Genomic DNA, 20099 nt, shown 5'->3' with positions numbered 1-20099 from the left:
AAAGTTCATCATTTATTTTGGGGAAGAGAAATAGTTAGATCTTCCAATTGCCAAATCAAAAAATTAAACTCAGTGGCACAGATGAATTCGCCCAACAAATATGCTCTGAATGAGCCCAGCATTGTCCCAGGTATGGAGGGTATAAATGAACATGGGAGGGCCGTGTCCTCACAGAACTGATGTTCCAGCAGCAGGATCTCACGGGCACTGCAGAGGGCTCTGAGAAAATGAAGCGGGACAAGGGAACAGAATGACAAGGTGTGAGGCTGTTGGGGACAGTGATCAGAAAAAGACCCTTTAGGCTGGGTGCAGTGGCTCACCCCTGTAATCCCAGCACTTTGGGAGGCAGAGGCAGGTGGATCACCTGAGGTTAGGAGTTCAAGACCAGCCTGGGCAACATGGTGAAACCCCGTCTCTACTGAAAATACAAAAATTAGCTGGTGGCGTGTGCCTGTAATCCCAGCTACTCGGGAGGCTGAGGCAGGAGAATCACTTGAGCCCGGGAAGCAGAGGTTGCAGTGAGTCAAGATTGTGCCATTGCACTCCAGCCTGGATGACAGAGCAAGACTCCGTCTCAAAAAAAAAAAAAAAAAAAAGGAAAAGACCCTCTAATAAGAAGACATTTACTCCTATACCTCGATGGAGAATACGTAAATATATTGGATATGTGTGCTCCAGGCACAGGAAAGAACAAAACCCCAGTGGAGAGGGGGTTAGGTATCCTGTAGGAGTGAGGAGGAGCCCAGTGCGCAGCTGGAGCACAGTGAGAGGGGAGGGTGCTTTGTGAGCTGAGGCCAAGATAGCGTCTGGAGCCGCACCGTGCAGGTCTGTGTAGGCCATGGTTACTCTTCAAACTGGATTCTGGGTGAGATGAGAAGCCACGGGAAGATTTTGCTCAAGTAAGTCAAATAATTTGCATACTTTCAAATGGTCACTGCTTGATAACATATTGTCCGAAGTCAACAGCAGTAACAGGTAGTTAGAAATAATCCAACATATTTTCAAGACTATACTGACAAGAGCTGCTAATGAATTGAACCTGGGATGCAAGAGAAAGAGGAATCCAGGACCCCATGGTTGATGGATGGCCTAAAAAATGGATCCATGCAGCTGATGTCACTGGCTGGAACAAACTAAGTTTAAGGAGTGGTGACAAAGGAGAGCTCATTCAGGCCATTTTCAGTTTGAGATGCCTACTCAACATCCACGTGGAGACACCAGGTAGACATGTGGACAGATGCAGCTGGACTGGAGGTGGGGTGTGGGAACATAAATGTGGAAACTATCAGCATACCGGTGGTTTTGGGCCATGGATCGGTATAAAATTGCTTAGGGTATGAATATAAAGAGAGAAAACGTCTTGGCTGAATCCTGGGACCCTCCAATATTTAAAGTTTGAAAAGATAAGGAAGATCCACCAAAAAGAAAAATAAGCCAATAAAACAGAATTCTTATAAGTCCATCACACAAACGCTGAGAGAGCGCCGTATGTATGAGTCCTTACCCACAAAGACACACAAATGTGTGCATAGACAACTGTAAGTTACCCTGGCTGTGATCATTACATTAATTCAGTGACCACCAGAGGTCACCTTCTATCAGCACCTGCCACTCTGCCAGGTGTTTTAGCAACCAAGATACCCCAGGATGGGAGGGTTGCTACCCATTATTTGAGGCTCACAAGAGAGGCTGCCTAGACCACTGCTGCCCACTCCTTACTCCCACTACTACTAATTATCACACCTGCCAACCTGCATCTCAGAGGAAAACTGATTTGATTTAAGTTTAGGAAAATTCTGGTTGGCTAGAAGAGCTAAGAATTCCAGGGAAAAGGTCTAGGACCAATGTTCCCACTCAAGAGGGCACAAACCCACTAGAGCTTAGTGACCAAAGGCTGGGTGAGTATTGCAGATGGGTGTGTGTGGCAGGTGGGGGGAGGGGGCGGGGACATTAAACACTTGGTAGTAATAGAAAGAAAGGGAGACAGAAAATATCTCAACTTAAGTTTTTCTTCTCTGTTATACGGAGTCCTGAAGCCATAGCCTGGAAGTGAACAGAGTCCACAGTCAGAGGCCTCTTTTAATATCTCATGCCAAAAAATATGGCTCAATGCTGGGACCATGATACTCATGTACAGCAGGGTAACTAGGATCCAGGATCTAGGGAAGAGTCTACACATACAGGCAGGCACTGGCCAAGAAGTAGAGAAGCCAAGACCCCACAACCATCTTGGGACTCACTCTGGAAGTGAGTATGAGACAGAGGTCAGTGGAGAAACAAGCTAGCAATGTGTTGCAATTTTGGGATTAGTACTCCTCTCTGTACTTTCCACATAAGATTTCCTTCCCACATATTAGAAGGCTGTTAAAGTCTCCCCTGGGCATCATCTTCACCAGGCTAAATTATATCAGCACATCATCATTAGTAAAAAAAATATTTACTAACCCCCACCTGAACACTTGACACTGCTCCAAGCTGGCCCGTTAGCTCACCCCAGCAATCCTTCTCTTGAGCCTTTGATCAAGATCACAGATGGGTCTCCACCAGCTGTCCACCAGATCATCCAGTTTTGCCTAGAGAGCAGTTCCACGTGGCACACTGAGAGGTGTCCAAGGGAGAGAATACAGTCATGGGTTCTTAGTTTCTGTTTCTGGTTGGGCCAGTAAAGCCCCTTCCTCATCCCTCTTTTCTGCTTATCACTAGAGACCGAAACTAAAAACCACGACCTCGGGATTCTAAAAGCCTAACACAAAACAAAACAGAACAACAACAAAATAAGGTGAGTTGGACAAGCTCGTCCCTACAAATGTCTGAGCCATGCTGCGTGGAGGAGGAACAGCCAGCCCACTGTAATGCCTTTTGTACATTTCAGTGTCGGGCTGAACTCAAGAATTAAAAGCTGAGACTGAGAAAAACTAGACACGAAACTTGGGGAATGGTGACATCATGGAATTTCTGCGCTAATGACAAAGAAAGAAAATAACATGGTAAAAAATAATAAGGATGGAGATGAATCCCTGGAACAATGGAATGCCAGGCTAATTTAAAAAAAAAAAAAAAAAGGTTTAAAGGATTCCCATTTAAAGTATGGGAAATTGTCCAGCAACATGACCAGAATTCCGTGAAGGTGATGGGAATCAGAGCCTGGTCAACTTGACTTTACACTCTCCCTCAGCAGGGAAAGAAAGGTGTGGGCACAAACAGGTCAGCAAAAGGGAGAGAAGAAAACTAAGATTTCCCAGAATGGCTTTATTCTGCGCAAGGAAGAAACCTGCTGGCTCTAAGTTGCCAGCTGAAGGAAACAGCTTCTTGCAGAGGTTTTGAGGAGTCACTTTGGGGTGAAGTGGAGAGCTGGATCCCGCTTCACCTGGCCCTCAACTCTGCGTTGTTTGCGGCTGGTTCCTCCAGATGCGGCTGGATCCCACTAGGTCAGTCATAAAACCCTGGGTTTTGTGTCAGATTGCTCCATCTAGTTGGCTCATGCTGAAGAAGCAACAAACATAACGTCATGTCAGCTTCGTCCTGCAGCTGCTACCCATCCCAGAAAGACCACAGGAAACAGAGTGTATCCCTGTGGGAATCTATCCCATGAAGAGACTGGCAGCAGCCCAGCGGGTCAGCCTCTCCCACCCAAAGGCGCCAGGCAGGACCTTACCTAACTGGACTGCAAGGACTGTTAAAACATAATCCCCAGGGAAGCTATTTGCTGGGTCTCTCTCACTGACCCCAGGGGGTATTCTCTCAACCCTTGTGGTTAGGTGACATTCTCTGAAAGACAGCTCTGTGGAGTCTGCCCCGGATGGGACAGGAATCTGGTACTTGAATTGCAGTTCCAACTCTCGCTGATTGTGGTGGGACTTTCGCCTTGCTTTTCCTTTTCTGAGCCTTAATGAGCTCAACTATGAAACTGGTTTCTTAAGAATGCCGGCCCTACCTCACAGGCTGTCTTTGAGGAAAATGAACTTTGGACTGTCCCCAGCTTATGAATAGTGTTTGTTCGCAAAATATCTATTAAGATTTAAAGTCTGCAAGGCGCTGTTCTAGATGTTTTGATCATGAGAAGAATTAGATGCTATTCCTACCCTGAAGAAGCTTCAAGTCCAGTAGAAGAGAAAGTCATGTAACTAGTTAATAAAAATGTAGAGGAGAGAGGAGTAAGGGTTATAATAAAAAGTGACCAATATAAAGTCTTCAAGGAACAAGTGAGTTCATTCTGATTGGGTGACTAAAGGAGGTTTGATAAAGATGACATGAGTAGGAAAAGAACACTTCAATAAAGATAGCTAATGTGCAAGAAAATTGTGTAAAAGTTCCACGAAAGCAACATTATGTAAACGATAGTTGATCTATTATCAAGTTTTATACCAATAACAGAATTTCAACTGTACCTAACCAAGATTTAAATATAAACATATGTTTATGTTTATATTCATATACCCTTCTCTTTCCATTACATGTCAGGTGGAAAGAGTGCTTCAAAAATTGGCCCCTGCATAAAAGTCACGGGAAGGGTTTATTAAAAATGGAGCTTTCTGGCCAGGCACAGTGGCTCATGCCTGTAATCCCAGCACTTTGGGAGGTTGAGGCGGACAGATCACAAGGTCTGGAGCTTGAGACCAGCCTGACCAATGTGGTGAAACCCCATCTCTACTAAAAATACAAAAATTAGCCAGGCATGGTGGCACGCATCTGTAATCCCAGCTTCTCAGGAGGCTGAGGCAGGAGTATCACTTGAACCTGGGAGATGGAGGTTGCAATGAGCTGAGACCACACCACTGCACTCCAGCCTGGGTCATAGAGCAAGACTCCATCTCAAACAAACAAAAAAATGGAGCTTCCCTGGTCTGCACAGGAGCCAGCCAGACCTACTCCATCAGGATCTCTGGACCAGGACACAGGAAATCTGCATTTTTTAGCAAATTCCCTGGTGGTTCTTACACATATTAAAATCTGAGAGCCACCACTGCTGGGCCCCTGGTAGGAGAACAGACGAAGCTGAAGGCAAAATTCTAACCACTGACTTGTTAACGACCTACAACTGTGTGAGAGAAGACAAGTAGCCAAACTGAAGTGTGTGAGGGAAGAAGGGGCAGAGGCCCAGGGAAGGGAACACATCGGGCAACAGAATTGCATACCCCTTGTCACTACTGTTCAGGCTTCATTCTATGGGCTCCCAGCACATATATACAAGTATCAGTTTCATCACACATTAATTCACACTTTCATCTAAGATTCTAATGACAGAGGGTAGTTTCCAAACTAAAACCATTATCCAAATGTTATATAAATACACACACACATACATATATATATGTGTATATATGTGTGTGTGTGTGTGTGTGTGTGTACACAGATACATAACCCTATAAAATCTAGCACAGTCAAGGACTAACAGGTTGCTCTGACTAATCGAATATTTCAAACAAGAGTTAATATCTCTGGCTTGCATAAGTTAATCAATTTTCAAAGAACTTTAAAGCAATAAAAGACATCTAACTTCAAAACTATCTCAACCATAATTTAATCCCCTTCTGTTCATGTAAGAAGCCTTGCTCCTGTCTTGCAGTGCCTCAGGATATTATTAACATAAATGCTCAATAAATGTGTGCTGAGTTTAATGACCATCAATCAATCATTTGCCTACTCCAGTCCTGCAATGCCATTCCCACATTTCCTGCAGAGCCCCTACCATGTGCTCCCCACCTAAGCTGGGTGCTGCTTCTCCCCTCCCTCCCCCACTGCCCCACCACCCTCAGAGGGGTCTTGAGGATATACAGAAGAGCCCATTAATTCAGAGTTGGAGGTTCACAGATTGAGAGGCATTTTACTATGCCGCCACATTTTGGCTTTAGTTTATGAACCCAGTGCAAATTCACTGAATTTAAATATCCCCTCATTCAGGTACGTTGCAATAACCTGGAGGATAATGTATCCCTTGCAATAACCTAGAGGATAAATATCTCTCTTGCAAAAGTCTAAACGTCCTCAAAGCATACATTAGGTTGAACCACATAAAACTGCTGCTCCTATAGGTCAACGTCAGACAACTACCAAAAATTTCGTAACTCCAAAATCTGGGGACTCCAGATTTCTATAACATGACCCTTTAGCATGCAAAGTAACTTAAGAAAACTTTTTTTTGCCCTTGGTCAGTATATGGTTTACATGAAACAGAAAAAAATTCACAGTTTTTAACAATTCCCCTACACACACATGCACCCATGGATGAAAAGGAAGCAACGCCATCTGGTACATGCATTTCCAGCACATCCCAGCAGGGAGAGAAAAGGGCTGGTTCCTCCAACAGAAGCCATCCCAGACTAATGAGATGCACAAAAAGGGTAGATTCCTGCCCCCTTCCCTGACAGCCAGCTCTTCCACAACTTCTGATCTGAGTCACCTCTAAGAGACAAGGAATTTCATCCTGGTCCTCATCTATGTGCTAATGGAGCTGCAGCTAGCTGACCTCTGGTAGGTCCCACTGGGCATCAGAATCATTGTTTCACATGTGCTTGAAAACAGGAAATTACCACAACTCAAGCCTAATGGGCCCCATTCCCCTCAAGGGGCATAAACACAAGCCCATGGCAAGACCTTAACTGTTTTGGCATAGTGGCTCCCAAGTGGGAGAATATCTGCTTCATCTTTCATGTTCTCTCATTCAGGAAAATAGTGTTCTCCCGAGACCAAAAAAAACACGGCTATGTGAATGTCTTGATGCTACTGCTTTTACACCATAAATCCACAAAGCTGGAGAGACCCAGCAGGCTGCGGGTGTCTCTGGAATTCATGAATTTCTGGGCGGTAAAGGAACAGAATGAGGCAGGCTTTACTGGAGGCAGAAGCTGCAAACCCCACAGGCCACTGATGCAGAGCAGCCTCTGCCCTCTGAGAAAAGTGGGAGCAATTTTAGTATCTTGGCACAAATGGCTCTGTTCAATTAGAAAATAATGGAAACTGAATCCCCCAGCATCTTTTAATAAGACCTGGAGCAATCAACATGGCGAAGAATGAAAATGTCATTCATTAATGTTACTGCTGCAGTCCATAGACATGCCTCAAAGAGGAACCTCAGAAAATAGGTTTTTAAAAGGAGAAAGGGGGAAGCAATTAAGATCAAGATGCTGGCCAGGTGTGGTGGCTCACTCATGTAATCCCAGCACTTTGGGAGGCCAAGGCAGGAGGATCGCTTGAGGTCGGGAGTTTGAGACCAGCCCTGGTGATAGTGAGACCCTGTCTCTACAAAAATAAATAAATAAATAAATAAATAAATAAATAAATAAATAAATAAAATAAAAGATGCTAAAAATGTCTCTTACAGAGGCCCAAAGAAATGGAAGAGCAGCTTCGAGTTTTCATACCTCCTTTCCATGGGACAAGCTGTCCCTACTAGAAATAACCTTCCTGAGGTCACCCACAGTCAAAGAGGCCAGCAGTGCCACCAGAGTGGCCAGCTGATCACACAGCGTCTAAAACTAAAGTGCTTGGCCTATGCCAACAGCATTAGCAACCATGAAAAACTGTCTGGTCAAATACTATATATGTGACTAAGAATACAAGAGTTGTTTTGGAAAGGCGTGTTTTTGTAAGTTAAAACGGGATGATCATTATCTTCATTATTTGTATTCCATCCTTCTCTTTGAAGTGACTCTGGGTACCATCACTTATCTGCAGATCCTCGCTCAGAGTCCTGTTACGTCTATTCCCTTGAAGCAGGGCATTTGGGGGACATGCTGTGGTCAGTGAAGATGCCACCCATCCCGCCCTCTCATTTTCTCTTGCTGAGTTACCTGCGTGAAACCTTAAAATTGCCCGTCAGTTTACAGATCTTTGAACTGCTCATTTGGCAGACGTAGGTTAGTACCACCCATTACCTAACATTAAAAAGAAAGAAAGAAAGAAAGAAAGCTCATTACACTACACGACATGTACATACAATAAGGCCTTTGTCCTTAAAAGAAAAACATAATTTTCAACAGAGTCAGCTCCCAGAAGCCAAGGGAGCTAACATCCAAAACCTAATATAAACATGAAGGCTTGTGTCAAGATTTCAGAGTTAGCCTCACTGAAAGGGGCTGGAAATGACTGGAAAATGCCAGCTCCAGGGATCGGGAGACATTTTTCATTGTGACTTTTTGAAAGTGGAAGCCAGATCGTCCCAGAACCTCCCTTGTCTATACCTCCTGCCTTGTCAGGGACATTTCTGCTTTTGACAACGATCTATTTCTATAAAAGGGAATGTTCCTTTTATCACAAATAAAAGCAGATGTAAATATCAATATGATCTTATATTTTCAAATACGATTACATTCCCTTCAAAAAAAAGACAGTGTTTATGTAATGATTATTTAGGATGTCTTTTATAGAGGAGGTTGACCTTCTGTGATAAACTTTCTAGGAGAATCATGTTTTGGAACTTGGAGTTCCATTCTGGGGGCAGCTATCCCAAGTGTTAACAACCCCAACTATAAACAGGAAACTCCAGTCGAACTCCCACTCAAGTCCCAAGGTTGTGGACCTCTTGCTGAAGCTATGGAGCTGACAGAGACGACCGTGACGAGGTTCTTACACTTTAAGACACCATCCCTTAAGAAGTGAATTCGCCCAACTCACTACACTACAAGGCAGAACATGCTATTACCGAGAAGAAGCAGCAGGCTCTGAGAGGAGTTGGCAGGACTTCTAGTCCCAAGCACAGAAGGCTGTATGAATGTGCAGGGCCCACATGTCCAAATCCAGTCACACCAGTTCATCTGGGCTTGCCCTTTCTAGAAGGAGGCCCGATCCCACAGGTATGCACTAGTGCCTGTGGTTGGCTGGAAAGCAGGAAGCTGGCCACATCACACTCTTTAAAACGGAGAGGACTGAGAAGCTTCAGGCTCAGCAGGCCCGCTGGTCACTACTTTAACATTTTTGCCTCCTACCTGCCACTTCCTGATTTAATGGCAAGGGCTGCAGAGGACAACTGGGCCTCACTGAGAAAACAACACTGTGATTCGTTGTTTGTAAATTGGCGCGAGTTAAGCAGGTGAAGCTTTGAAAAGAAAAAATAGAGGAGCGACCCATCTTCCTAAGCCCCAAACACTAACAGGGTTTTCCATCTTTAACAGAAAAGCAGCAGTAGGCTCTTCTGACCTTCCATTGTGTACCCTGAGAAAAATTCAGAATAAACACATTTCATAAGTGTTGACAATAAATTGCCATAAATACAGTCCATTTAATTTAAAGTATGGCAAAGGCAGTCATTCCATGACACTTCAATGCTGGAAGCAGCTATCATTTCTAAAGTGATGACCACGGCCCAGACCATGTTTTAAGAATTTTTCATGTTGTAACTTACAATTCTGACAAGAGCCTCATGATGAAGATAAAGAGGTTGAGATATAGAAATGTTAGGCAATTTACATAAAGCCATACAACTATTAAAGGGTAGAAATGAGAACCACTAAGCTATCATTCCCAAAGAGTATATTCACTGAATTAGGTGCTGAAAAGTGGTTTATGGCATACACTTCACTTTCTTCTATTCAAGTTCTGGCCCTTAATAACAGTTTCATTTACACTGTTTACAAACAGCTTTCACACGCATCTTGGCCTTTAACCCATTCCAGTCACCCCAGTTAATGCCCACAGCCAACCACTTAAGTCTGCTAAAGGGTACATACCACTGGGACTTGTCCCAGACTTCACAATGAAGGCTCAGAGAAGGTAAGGTGTCTGCTCAGTGGTGCACAGCTACCAGGCAACCCAGGTGAGACTCAAACCCATACATTGAGACACAACGGCCCCCACACCACAGCTGTACTTCACTGACAAAATGGGCTTTAAACATTTCATGAGAAAAGAAAATATCTTACCTGAAGACCTAGAATTTAAGACATTAAATTATATAATATTTTTAAAGCATCATTAACAGTTTAATAGAGCAAACTTAAAAGTTTATAATAGTAAGTTTTTATATTAGTCAGACTCTTTTATATTGTTGCTTTTATTCCTAATAAAAAAATCCCTCAATGTGGCCTGGTCCATTTTACATTTAACTATAGAAACATTCCAATGACGTTTGCAAAAAGTGTATTACTGTTATCCGTGAAATTAGTTTTGTTTGGGTACCTTTTAAAATTTCATGTGGTATTTATTCACTTTTGTTAAGATCTTTTAAAGTCAAAGTTTGGCAAATTTGTGATTTTTGCATTAAATTTTCAAAATCCCTACAGCAATCTTAGTTTTGGATTCCTGCCAACTGGGGTTGCACTGAATCTCATCTATGATCAATTCAATCCCATGTGCAAATATGCAGGGTCTGGGGGGAAGGGACCATTGTTCATTGTTTCAAAGAGTCCAAGAAGATGAGAACGTTCCTTCTTTGATATTCTCCTAGAATCTTCCAGTTCTTTGCAATGTTTAATGCCAATAGTCTTTGTCTTCTTCAAACGTCTTCTGCCTTGGCCTGTGCCTTCCTGGTTCTCCTCTTGCCTCTATAACTATAAGTTTTCCATCTCTTTCATAGGTTTCTCCTTTTCTATCCTTCTGTTAGACAAAACCCTTCTTATAGTTAATATTGTAGGCCCATTTTTTTAAAATCTCAATTTAGACCCCTCCTCAAGGCAAATAATTTATTCCCAAAGTTTTGAAGTTTATTTCTATGCAGACAGGTAACAAATTGTTAACTTCTAGTCCTGATTTCTCTATACTGAACTCACGATCTTTTAAGAGCCTACATGGCTTTTCTACCTTGAATGATTACTACCTTAGTAATCATCTAAACTGATTACTACCTTAGTAATCATCTAAACTGATTACTACCCACCCACCCACAGGACCCCTTCTCTTCCTACAGTGTCTATGACATTGGATAGATTTCTCAAAATTCCCTTCAATTTTTCCCATCTTTCACCTCTGCCATCTATTTTCTTGCCAAGTACTATAAATGTGGGCTCCAAAACACCTCTGCAAGACTAGTGGTTCTCAATGTCATGGCACGTTGGTGCACTTTTTAAAGGTGAGCCACCCAATCCTGATTAATGTATAAAACTTGTGCTAAAGGCCGGGCGCGGTGGCTCATGCCTGTAATCCCAGCACTTTGGGAGATCGAGGCAGGTGGATCACAGGGTCAGGAGATCGAGACCATCCTGGCTAACACGGTGAAATCCCGTCTCTACAAAAAATACAAAAAAATTAGCCGGGTGGGTGGGGGGCGCCTGTAGTCCCAGCTACTGGTAGGCTGAGGCAGGAGAATGGCGTGAACTCAGGAGGAGGAGCTTGCAGTGAGCCGAGATCGCGCCACTGCACTCCAGCCTAGGCGACTGAGCGAGACTCTGTCTCAAAAAAAGAACAACAAAAAATTGTGCTAAAAGTGAGCATACATGCTATCATAAACACACCTACCAGACTGAATAATTTACCAAATGAACCATGCAACAGTGTAAGGCAGGGTGTCACTGTAAGAGGAGAGAGCTGGTGCCCCAAATAGAATTTCGAGAGTGAGTTCTGGGAAGAGAACTACTCTATTCAAGTAGCAGCACCCTACTCTAGAGGCACCAAGTGACAAGCAAAGTGGCTGTGCTACCAATCACTCCACTGTAATTGCTGCTGAATTTTACCAACTGTGTCTTGCTGGGCATGGTTTGGAGTTTTTCTGTCGACATATTTTTTTTTTCAATACCTTTGGTATTCATGTAAATACTCTAGAACTGGAATGTAGTCAAAGATTCAAAAGACTAAGCAACACTGGTTTATCCCAACACCTTCTTTCCATTCCCACTGCCCAGGCTGCTTGTGCTCACCTGACCACACAATATCCCTGCAGTCTGTTGTTCAGACTCCAGACCCTTCACACTGATATCCTTATTATTACATTCAAGGTGCTCCCCATGCTGGTTCTCATGGAGCTTTCTAACTCCAGCTCCATCACAGCTTTGGGCACAGTAGACTCTGCCATTTCCACAGTCCCAAGCACACTCTCTTTGTGTCTTTCCTCCAACAAGGCTTTGCCTGGATCATCTCTCCCCCCACATCATGGTCACAGATATCCTAGTGAGAATTCATTGGCAGCCTCCTTAGTACATGGGTTTGAGTCTATTACAGTGCTTTTCTGTCACTCCTATAAAGTTTCTTATTTATGCATGTGTTCGTCTCCCCCATTAGACTGTGGGCAAGAATCTGTCCTGTTGGTCTTTGTCTCCTCAAAGGTCCCCAGCCAGCACAATGCTTCAAACACAGAAAGGACTAAAAATAATAAAATAAAATGGAAGAGGGGATGAAGTGTGGAAAGAAGGAAGAAAGAATAATATTATTGAATTTATAACCTGCGATCCCTAGTGCCTTGAGTGGTGTTTTATAAAATTAGAACTGGGAATCAACAGGTCTTAAAATATACACCCAGCTCATTTGCTGATCTTAACTAAGTTCAACAAGCACACTTGACCTCCCAGTGCCATGAAAGGTGGTGTTTGTTACTCATATTCTTTTATAGCACAAAGGACTCAATATATCATCATTTATACAGAAGGGCCATAGAAGAGGGTGTGAAAAACTGATATCCTTTATTTACTCAACAAATTCGTATTAACTGGTTTTATTTTTCCATCATTTTGCCTTGCCTGACTTTTCCCATTATCTCCTATTCTACTGCCCTCCCCCTATTTGCATTCTAGTCTGGGGAAGGGCTCTCTTTCCTCAACATTATTTCCTACACTTAAAACACAATTTACTGTTGATACCCACAGTCAAGTCCAGTGCCTCAAAACAAAATAAACAGTGTTTGAAATGGGATGGGGAAGGGGAGCAGTGAGTAAGTAGGCAACAAAGACACACTCAGGTCTGGAAAGGGGTCGAGAGACTTCCACAAGGCGGGCCAGGAAAATCCCCATGATGCCAGGCCACGAGGCAGTTTTTCCAGAATTACAGCGCTCCCGAGTCCCAACCCAATCCCTCTGCCAATAAAAGTACAAGTGAAGGTGACCCCACAGGCATAGAGATGTAAATACTCTGCAAGAAAGCAGGCCCCTCTTCCACGGAAAGCTTTTCTTTTCTTTTTTTCTTTTTGCTTTTTTCTTGTTTTTTGTGTGGGTGTGTGTGTTTAATGGAAAGCGAGGGGAAAACTTACACCAGGGCCCAAAGATCACTGGACCAATAAGGAAGCAGCCTAGATCAGCCCAGTCCAAGCCTGGAGGGACAGAAAAACTCACTAAACATTTCTGACAAACCTTGTTCATGCACAACAATGGGTGGGTTTGCCATCATTATCCCTACGTCTCGTCCGTCGTCCCTTCTATCGTTTTCTTTTGAAACTTTGCATCCTGTTCCATGTGAGGAAATAAGAATTTTTAAAAATAATGCCATCATCAATAACAGCAATAAAAAATCATTCCAGAGGGTTTACTCAATGCCAAGCCCCAGGCCAAACTTTACGTGCTACATCTCACTTAATTCACACAGCAACTCTGTGAACTAGATGTTGACATCCATCCCACTCTCCAGATGAAGAAACTGAGGTTTGGAAAGGTGAGGTAGTTGTCTCAACTTCACCACCGGTTTGATTTGAACCCAAGACTCTCTGATGTCTGGGCCAAAGTTCTTTGCCAAAATGTTATGATGCCAGCCAAAACCCATGTCTTCCTTGGAAGGGCTCTCCAAATTCTAGACGGTTTGGGTTGCAAGATCGAAACCACTATAACTGCCTCCATAGAGAGCCTGCATTAGCTCTGTGCTGGTTGAAAAGACTCTCTGAAGCTCTTGAAGGTATCTGTAGAAGTTTTTAAGTAGTCAACTTTTCCAGCAGAAGGAAACTCTAGTTTAGCAAGTAAGAAACTGACTTCACATCCCAGTTCTGTCTCTTAGTAACTGTGTGATCTCACGAGATTTGCTCTACTTCTTTGAGCCTGAATAAAGCATGAATAAGAATGACTCTCAGAACTAGTCTTTGTGAATTTGCCAACACAATCCTATACATTAACTGTTACCTTTCCCAAAAATTGTTCTGTTGAAAGGTAATTGGTCACATCACCTTCTAAACAGAGTAAAAATAAATAAATCTGATTGCTTCCTTACTGAGCATCCAAAGTCTAGAAATGACCTGAAACAACTTGGAAAAAGTATGGCAATCTATGTATTTGTGCATATACTGAGTGCAGTACCTCTCTGAACACATCTGGTCTACTTTATGGCTTCTCTCTCTCTGTTTCATACATGCACACACACATGAATTGAATTCTCATGCAATGTTATCTCCCTCATCCTCAAACATGTGCTTAACACTTGTTTAGATAATAGATATCTATTCTCCAGCCAGCTAATCTGAACAATGAAGAACATGAGGATTTTATGGAGATAAGGCACCCGAGAGAATCTAACATGCTGGGAGCTCCTTGTTGAGCGATATTAGACTTTTGTGATTAAAAAAGTAGAAGACAGCAGACAAGGTCTCTCTGTCTTCACTATTTGGTTGGCTCCAAGACAGGTGGGGCCCTGATTCTTGTAACATTGAATTTCACGTTGCTTTTTATGAGCAAAGGGTCCGTTTCTACATTGCACCTCTGGATTTAAAAGAGGAAATTTCAACCTCAGAATAATGTTTTTTGCTGAACAAAATGTATGCCAAACTAAGCTCTGACTTCGGGTTTTCTGAGTCCCAGCCTCCAAAGTTTTCTCAGGTTTCTAGTACTGGGCCCAACTCACTGGCTCCCGCCATGTCCTCCTATTCTACAGTTAGGTGGAGAAGGCTGAGAAGATCAAGCACCACTTCTCATGTGTGCTTGGTGGACCTGGGGACGTCCCAAAGATCTGAGAATGGCTTCAGCTTCATTTATCTGGGTGTGGCTGGCTCCCCTCTCAGCTGTACTCCAGGGCAGGCACCAACGTGTTTTCCTAGACATTATGGGAAAAATAATTCTAGCAAGAAAGCGGGGAAAATATCATACAAAAACAGTAATAAGTGTTGGCCTCCCTTCCTCAGCCCCATAAAAGACCATTTTGTAAAGTTATGCTTTGCTTTCTGACTAAACAATAAAGCACATGCAGTTTAATCTAAACTGCTTACCCAGTTCCCTAGATTTTAGGACCATGATCCAACTTCTCACCTACCCCCTTAAATAGATGAACTGAAGCTTTTTGGGCCACACACTTTAAAACGAGATTCCATCACCAGCTAACAAACCAGTTATTCTTGGACTGGGACTGGTTCTGGCAAGATGCTCGGGTCTACGCAGAGGATGATAAATGAGAATAAAATTATTCAGCTCTGCTTACGGTGGCCACTGTGCCCACTGTCATCCTCAAAAACTCCACAGAAATGAGCTCACTCCAACCTCTGAAACATTTCACAGCTTAAAAGTTTAAATCAGGCCAAGTTGATTTTTGTGGAGTTTTTTAAGCTTTTACTCTGTAATTATATACGGGACTTTGTGCCACCTATTTCCTCCCAACTGTAACATTTTACATCTTTTTTAAGCATACGTTGACGTTAGCTTTTTCTTTCTTTCTTTTATTTATTTATTTATTTTTTTAGTACATGTTATGAAATAAGATATGAGCTTACACTCAGCCTTAGGTACCTTTCTGCCAAAAGGCTGGACCAACACAAACTAAATATGACTATTTTCTTTATCCAAAGTACAGTTGAGACTATTACATACCTTCTTAATGTACATACATAAAACCAGCTCACCACTAACGCTCCCTGCAGGTCAAGTGATATCATAACGAGATTTTCCTTTCATATAATGCGATTAACAAATGTCAACTAACCGAACTCTTGAAAGACTCAAAAGAAAAAACAAAATAACCCAAGGAACGCCAAAAGGTAAAATAATTTGGATGTTCTTTCTATTTTCTCCTTACTTTCCCACGTCTTTAACTCAACAAATAGGCTGTCTCTTATGGTTATAGGCATGTGCTCCAGAGGCAGACAAATCTGAGATAGTTTCAGCTCCACTATTTACTCAAATGCAACTTTCACAAGTTACTTAGCCCGCTACACCTCAGTTTTCTCATCTGTAAAATAAAGGTAAAAGCCCTCAGTGGATTTTTGTGAAGATAAAATGAAATAATGCTGGCTTAGATGAGGCCCTACAAGTAAAAATAAAATAAAATAAAAATAGTAAACATAAGTGTTTACCATTGCTAACATTATCAATTTGCTAAATAGGTCTACCTTCCTGCCTAGGTACAAAAATGCCAAGTAGCTTCCTGGCTGTCTGGAGTGCTTTGAAATCCATGAACTGCAGTAGGTTCGTGGAAATGTACAAGAGTGTTATACAAAGAGAGAAGTGGTCATCCATCTATTATTACTCAATTTTACCAAGTCATTACAAATGTTTAGGAAGCAGCAATGACTACGACAACTTGGACCCCATAATTCTAAACCCCTGCAAAGGTCGTGATAACATATCACTGAGCCTTTCAGCCAATGAAAGAGCTCTGTAACGGGTGAAGCTGATAGCCAAAGTCCTAATATTACATATTTAGAAAGGATTTCTGACAGCGCTCACCCAAGGCAGATACCTACAACTGTTACTTAAACGTTAAAGACATAAATGAAGCTACTGCCCTTCTGAATGTAATTGATACTTTTCTGGAATAAATATCATTCCCACTTGAATTCCAACTGATGCATCTTTTCAGATTTACTCTTTACCTTCAAAACTGCAGGACTCTAACATCTATCTTCTTATCACTAAGTCTCCACTTTGAAAGAAAGGCACTATTTTTAGCAGGGGTAGGAGTACTGAAAAGGGGGGAATGCTGTGGCGAGAATTTCTCATGATGTTATTTGGGAACAGTTTACAAAACTCAAACTACATATGTAAACTTTATAAGTAGTAATATTGCTGAAGAGAAAAACAGTATTTTATATGCGAAGCTCTCAGCACATTTAAATATTACTTGGTCAGGGTAATGTCCTCTGAAATCTTAATAGATTAAGATAAAATAATTCGCTCACATTATACAGATAAGAAAAATTTAAAAAAGAAGATTAAACACACATATACATACACACTGCATTTGTAAATCTACAACTGAGTCAAAATTTAAACTCAAAGCTTCTTTTCAACAAATTATTTAGTAAAAGACCATCAATGAACACGGCAACCCATAAATACGCAATCATAATACACCCTCTCTCAGCTCTGTTTTATTAGACAGCAATATTTATTGTGTCAGCAAACACAGTGCATTTTTACTTGTTTCTGCTGATTTCCTTAGTCTTCCAAACCTGATAATCATTTGATACAGCCATTTACCGTCACCCATTTATCATTTCAAAACGTTGACCTCAACTCTTGTCATGAAAAAGTTTAGGTAGTATAAACTCAGATGGCTTGGCTTTTGCCTAAACCAAAATGAATTCCTTCTGCAGTTCCACACAGCACGCTGATCTAGTAACAAGTAGTCCTCTATCATTTTTGGGCTTCGCATTTGATTGCCTTAATGTATCTCCAACAGGGTTTTATAATGTATAGTTTCTAACCAAATTTTGCCAAAAGTGATTGGCATGTAAAACACTCTTAAGCAAAAATGTTTATGTTGTAGGTCTGTACTTCCTCTCAGAAAGTCTTATTCACATTGCTTAATCTCCCCCAAGTGGTTACTTATTAGACTTATCATTGACTACTAAACTAAAATAAATGGAAACAAATTATTTTTTGAGTCTACTAACCACTGATAGTGTTAACTAAGCAGCTGACAGCCAAGTGTCATTCTCTATTAAGGACAGAATTGTCCTTTCTGACTCACGCTTCCAAATAAGAAATAAAGACAGTATTTGAGAGTTTAGGGTATAACAGGCAAAGAAACCCAAGAAAGAAATCCAGAATTACATCTTTTCCTCATGTTCATTTTTTGTGACTGTCACCTCTCTTTCCCTTTGTTGCATACCTTATTCCGGACCTTCATACTTAAATCTTATCTCATCATTTTCCCGCTGAGCTTAGATGACAGAACCAATGCAGAAAGTTTTGTTGTACCAAGGATTTGGTTGTAGTAATCATTACTGGAAACAGACATTACAAACTGCAATTTTCACTGAGACGTCATACAAAGCCTATCTGAAATTTACTTCTATAAGGATAATGTCAAAGATAAGAATTTCCAGCTAGATGAAATGGAAATTGCCAAAGTCCATAAAACTCAGAAATTAACTGGATTCAACTCACAAAGTAGGTACAGTTATGTGCAATTTTGTAATGACTAAAGACAATTTGTAAGATCTGGTTATATTATCACATTTAATGGATTCACCTTATCAGAGAAAGCAACTGAGTTCATATTACCTGATCTCCACACTTACCAAGCAGACACACATTATGCAAGGGTTGTCGGTGATAAATGGAATCTGGAGGATTTCACCTTCATTTTCACATTTTGCAACAGAACCTGAAATTCAGGGGGAAAAAAGTTTCATTTAAAGTCAGCTTAGTAGCATGATTTCAACATTTAAAATTTTTACACCAATCTTTTTTGAAACCTCTACCCAAACTTCAGAATTCCTAATGTAGTTAAAATTATTAAATTCACCAAAGCAAAACTCCTCCCCCCAAACTCTATTTTCAATAATTTTATTTAAACAAGTTTTAAAAAGACTATGATGTAAAGAGAAATTATCTGTTCTCAGATGGTTTAAGCACAATTCCAAGTATTTCACTGGATTTTTAATAACACTCCTCCTTTATGAAGACATTTCAACTAAGCACACAGCCCCATATGCAAAAAAAGAAAAAAAGGAAAAAAAACTCAAATTGGGGCAGATTTTAAATTGACCAAAACTCAGAACTGTGTCAAGGAACAGGCCTTTCTATGGATCTTTCTCGCATTGCCTTAGGTTTAAATCACTGTTTGAAACGCAATCCTCTTTTCCCTTCTCTTAGAAATTGACTCGATATTTTCTTTTCTGCACCAGGTGTCAGTAAAGTATGTCCTTCAGAATAGCAGCTGAGGTCTTCACCTGCCTGAAAACATATAATTATTATATCCGGCTATTAGTGCCCTTTTTAAATGATAGTTTCTTTAAATTCAAGGTCTTGAGAGCCAGTGCTTTAAAAAGCACTCCTAGCACAGTGGATGTATTGGAACCCCAAAGATGAGAAAGGAAGATGTGCAGAAAACTGCACAAATTTTTTTTCCTGAGTTCTACAGAGAGAGATAAAGATTAAAATAAAAGTTGAGGAAAATATTAAAAATAAAATAATTTCTCAAATTCAAATAGAAGAATGTCTATTATTACTACATTGAAGGCAACAGCCTCTCAGCCCGCAACCTCTTCACCTACTCCCAGCCTTCCCAGCCCTCCCGGGGTTTCGCTTCATCCCCATCGACCAGCGCAGGGCAAGCGCCAAGGTGCGCGCTCTCCACCCTCCCATCCCCGGGGCAAGCCAGCGCCACCTCTCCCAGGTACCAAACCGGCGTCCCGGAGGGTCGGTCCCTCCCGCCCCCTCCCCTACCTGTCAAGAAGGAGGAAGCCAGAGACATGGGGACCCCCGAGCAATTGAGCAGCAGCAAGACGCAGCAGGTAATCCCAGGCGAGCGCCGGCCGTAACGCTCAGCCAGAGCCCCGACGCCGGAGAACCAGAGCATCGTCACCTGGAGGGAATCCCGGGCGACTGCAGGTCCCGCGCCGCCGCCTCTGCTCAGCTGCCGCAGCTCGCAGTCAAAAAGGGCTCTCGGCCGGCGTGTCGGGAGACAGTCCGCGAAGGAGGGAGGCGGGCGCCCGGGAGCTGGGGGGCGGGGGTGTGTGAGGGAGGGCGGGGGTAGAGGCGAGGGGTGGGGGGCGCCGGGGGAGGAGGGGTCCTGCGGCCAGGCTCCTCCGATGCGGGTTTTTTTTTTCTTCTTCTTCTTTTTTCTTTTTTTCTTTCTTTTTTTTTTGAGGGAGTTGCTTGCAGTGGCTTAGCAGTCAGCCCCTCCGCGCCGGAGAGGGGGCCGGGAGGAGGGGGTGTTGCGGCAGCGAGAGATAGACGGAGAGGAGCCGCGGTGCTGCAGACTGCGCACTGCCGCTCAGCCGCCGCCCGGGCTGCAGCTACTGCTCCGGGGGCTGTCGCTGTCGCTGCCGCAGCGTCCTCCACTCCCGCACTCCCCACCTCCTGCCAGCCCCGCCGGCTCTCGGC

At 42.5% G+C, this 20099-nt stretch overlaps 1 protein-coding gene across 2 annotated transcripts in view; it reads right to left on the bottom strand.

Moving 5' to 3' along the window:
• LOC105475843 (BMP binding endothelial regulator) overlaps positions 1-19695 on the bottom strand; it is a 246167-nt gene extending 226472 nt beyond the window's left edge. The window contains exons 1-2 of one of the 2 annotated variants that reach the window (XM_011731390.3): positions 19440-19695; positions 18290-18375 (exon numbers count right to left, since the gene is read on the bottom strand). In XM_011731390.3, the coding sequence (XP_011729692.1) occupies positions 18290-18375; positions 19440-19572 (219 nt within the window). In that variant the 5' untranslated portion in view covers positions 19573-19695. The remainder of the gene's footprint in view (positions 1-18289; positions 18376-19439) is intronic. The other variant, XM_011731391.3, reaches the window with a different exon arrangement.
• Between the last annotated feature and the right edge of the window lie 404 nt (positions 19696-20099).

Source organism: Macaca nemestrina, chromosome 4 (genome assembly GCF_043159975.1).
Source record: "Macaca nemestrina isolate mMacNem1 chromosome 4, mMacNem.hap1, whole genome shotgun sequence".
NCBI classification, from domain to species: Eukaryota; Metazoa; Chordata; class Mammalia; order Primates; family Cercopithecidae; genus Macaca; species Macaca nemestrina.
This window is presented reverse-complemented; position numbering and strand designations above follow the sequence as displayed.